Source organism: Eimeria mitis, genomic scaffold (genome assembly GCF_000499745.2).
Source record: "Eimeria mitis Houghton genomic scaffold, Emh_scaff864, whole genome shotgun sequence".
Classification (NCBI taxonomy): Eukaryota; Apicomplexa; class Conoidasida; order Eucoccidiorida; family Eimeriidae; genus Eimeria; species Eimeria mitis.
The window spans coordinates 5051-6149 of NW_013576362.1; the positions used below are offsets into that span (position 1 = coordinate 5051).

Consider the following 1099-nt stretch of genomic DNA (forward strand, 5'->3'; position numbering starts at 1 on the left):
CTGCTGCTGCTGCTGCTGTTGTGCTTGTGTAGAACTTGTTTGCTCAGTCTGCTGTCTGTACAGCTGCAGCTAGCTGTGGCTAGCTATACCTAGCTGTGGCTAGCTGTAGCCATCCGTGTCTAGCTAAAGCTAGCTGTGGCTAGCTGTGGCTAGCTGGAGCTAGCTGTGGCTAGTTGTGGCTAGCTGTAGCTAGCTATGGCTACCCGTATCTAGCTCTGGCTACATGTAGCTAGCCATGGCTACCCGTAGCTAGCTGTGGCTAGCTGTGGCTAGCTGTGGCTAGTTGTAGCTAGCTGTGGCTAGCTGTGGCTAGCCACGAGCAGTGCCTGGAGGGGGCTGAGCTGCGGTGGGGAGGAGACAAAGAAATACACAGACAAACAAAAAAGGAGACGCCAATGTAATATATCCCGATGTTGCTGCTGCTGCAGCTGCTGCTGCTGCAGTTGTTGCTGCAGCTGTTGCTGCTGCAGTTGTTGCTGCTGCTGCAGTTGTCGCTGCTGCTGCAGTTGTTGCTGCTGCTGCAGCTGATGCTGCTGCAGCTGTTGTTGCTGCTGCTGCAGCAGCTTTGCTTTGCTGCTGCAGCTGTTGTTCCCTGCTGCAGCTTTTGCTGCTGCAGCTGTTGCTCCCTGCAACTGCTGCAGCAGTTGCTGCTGAACCTGTGGGAGCTGCTGCTGCTGCTGCTGCTGTTGCTACTTCAGTTGATGCTGCTGCTGCAGCTCTAGCTGCTGCAGCCGTTGCTGCTGCAGCAGCAGCAGCTGCTGCTGCTGCTACTGCAGCTGATTTTGCTGCTGCAGCTCTAGCTGCTGCAGCCGTTGCTGCTGCTGCTGCTGCAGCAGCTGCTGCTGCTGCTGCTGGTTGTATGCCACCGATTGCTATCAAACTATTTATTCGCTGCAACCCCAAGAAAGCCGCTGCAGCAGCAGCAGCAGCAGCAGCTGCAGCAGCAGCAGCAGCAGCAGCAGGAAGCAGCAGAGAAGCAAAAACAGCAGCAACAGTGTAGCTTTTCCTGCTAGTTGCTGCTTGTCGTTATCTCCCTTATCTCTTGCTGCAGTGTACGTACACCTCAACAGCAGCAACAGCAGCAGCAGCAGCAGCAGCA

The 1099-nt window shown here is 55.6% G+C and overlaps 1 protein-coding gene across 1 annotated transcript in view; it reads right to left on the bottom strand.

Annotated features, from left to right (window-relative positions):
* EMH_0023980 (uncharacterized protein) overlaps nucleotides 1-1099 on the bottom strand; it is a gene marked incomplete at both ends in the record, with an annotated part of 7585 nt that overhangs the window by 1382 nt on the left and 5104 nt on the right. The window contains one exon of the mRNA XM_013502234.1: nucleotides 372-891. Coding sequence (XP_013357688.1) covers nucleotides 372-891 — 520 coding nt within the window. The remainder of the gene's footprint in view (nucleotides 1-371; nucleotides 892-1099) is intronic.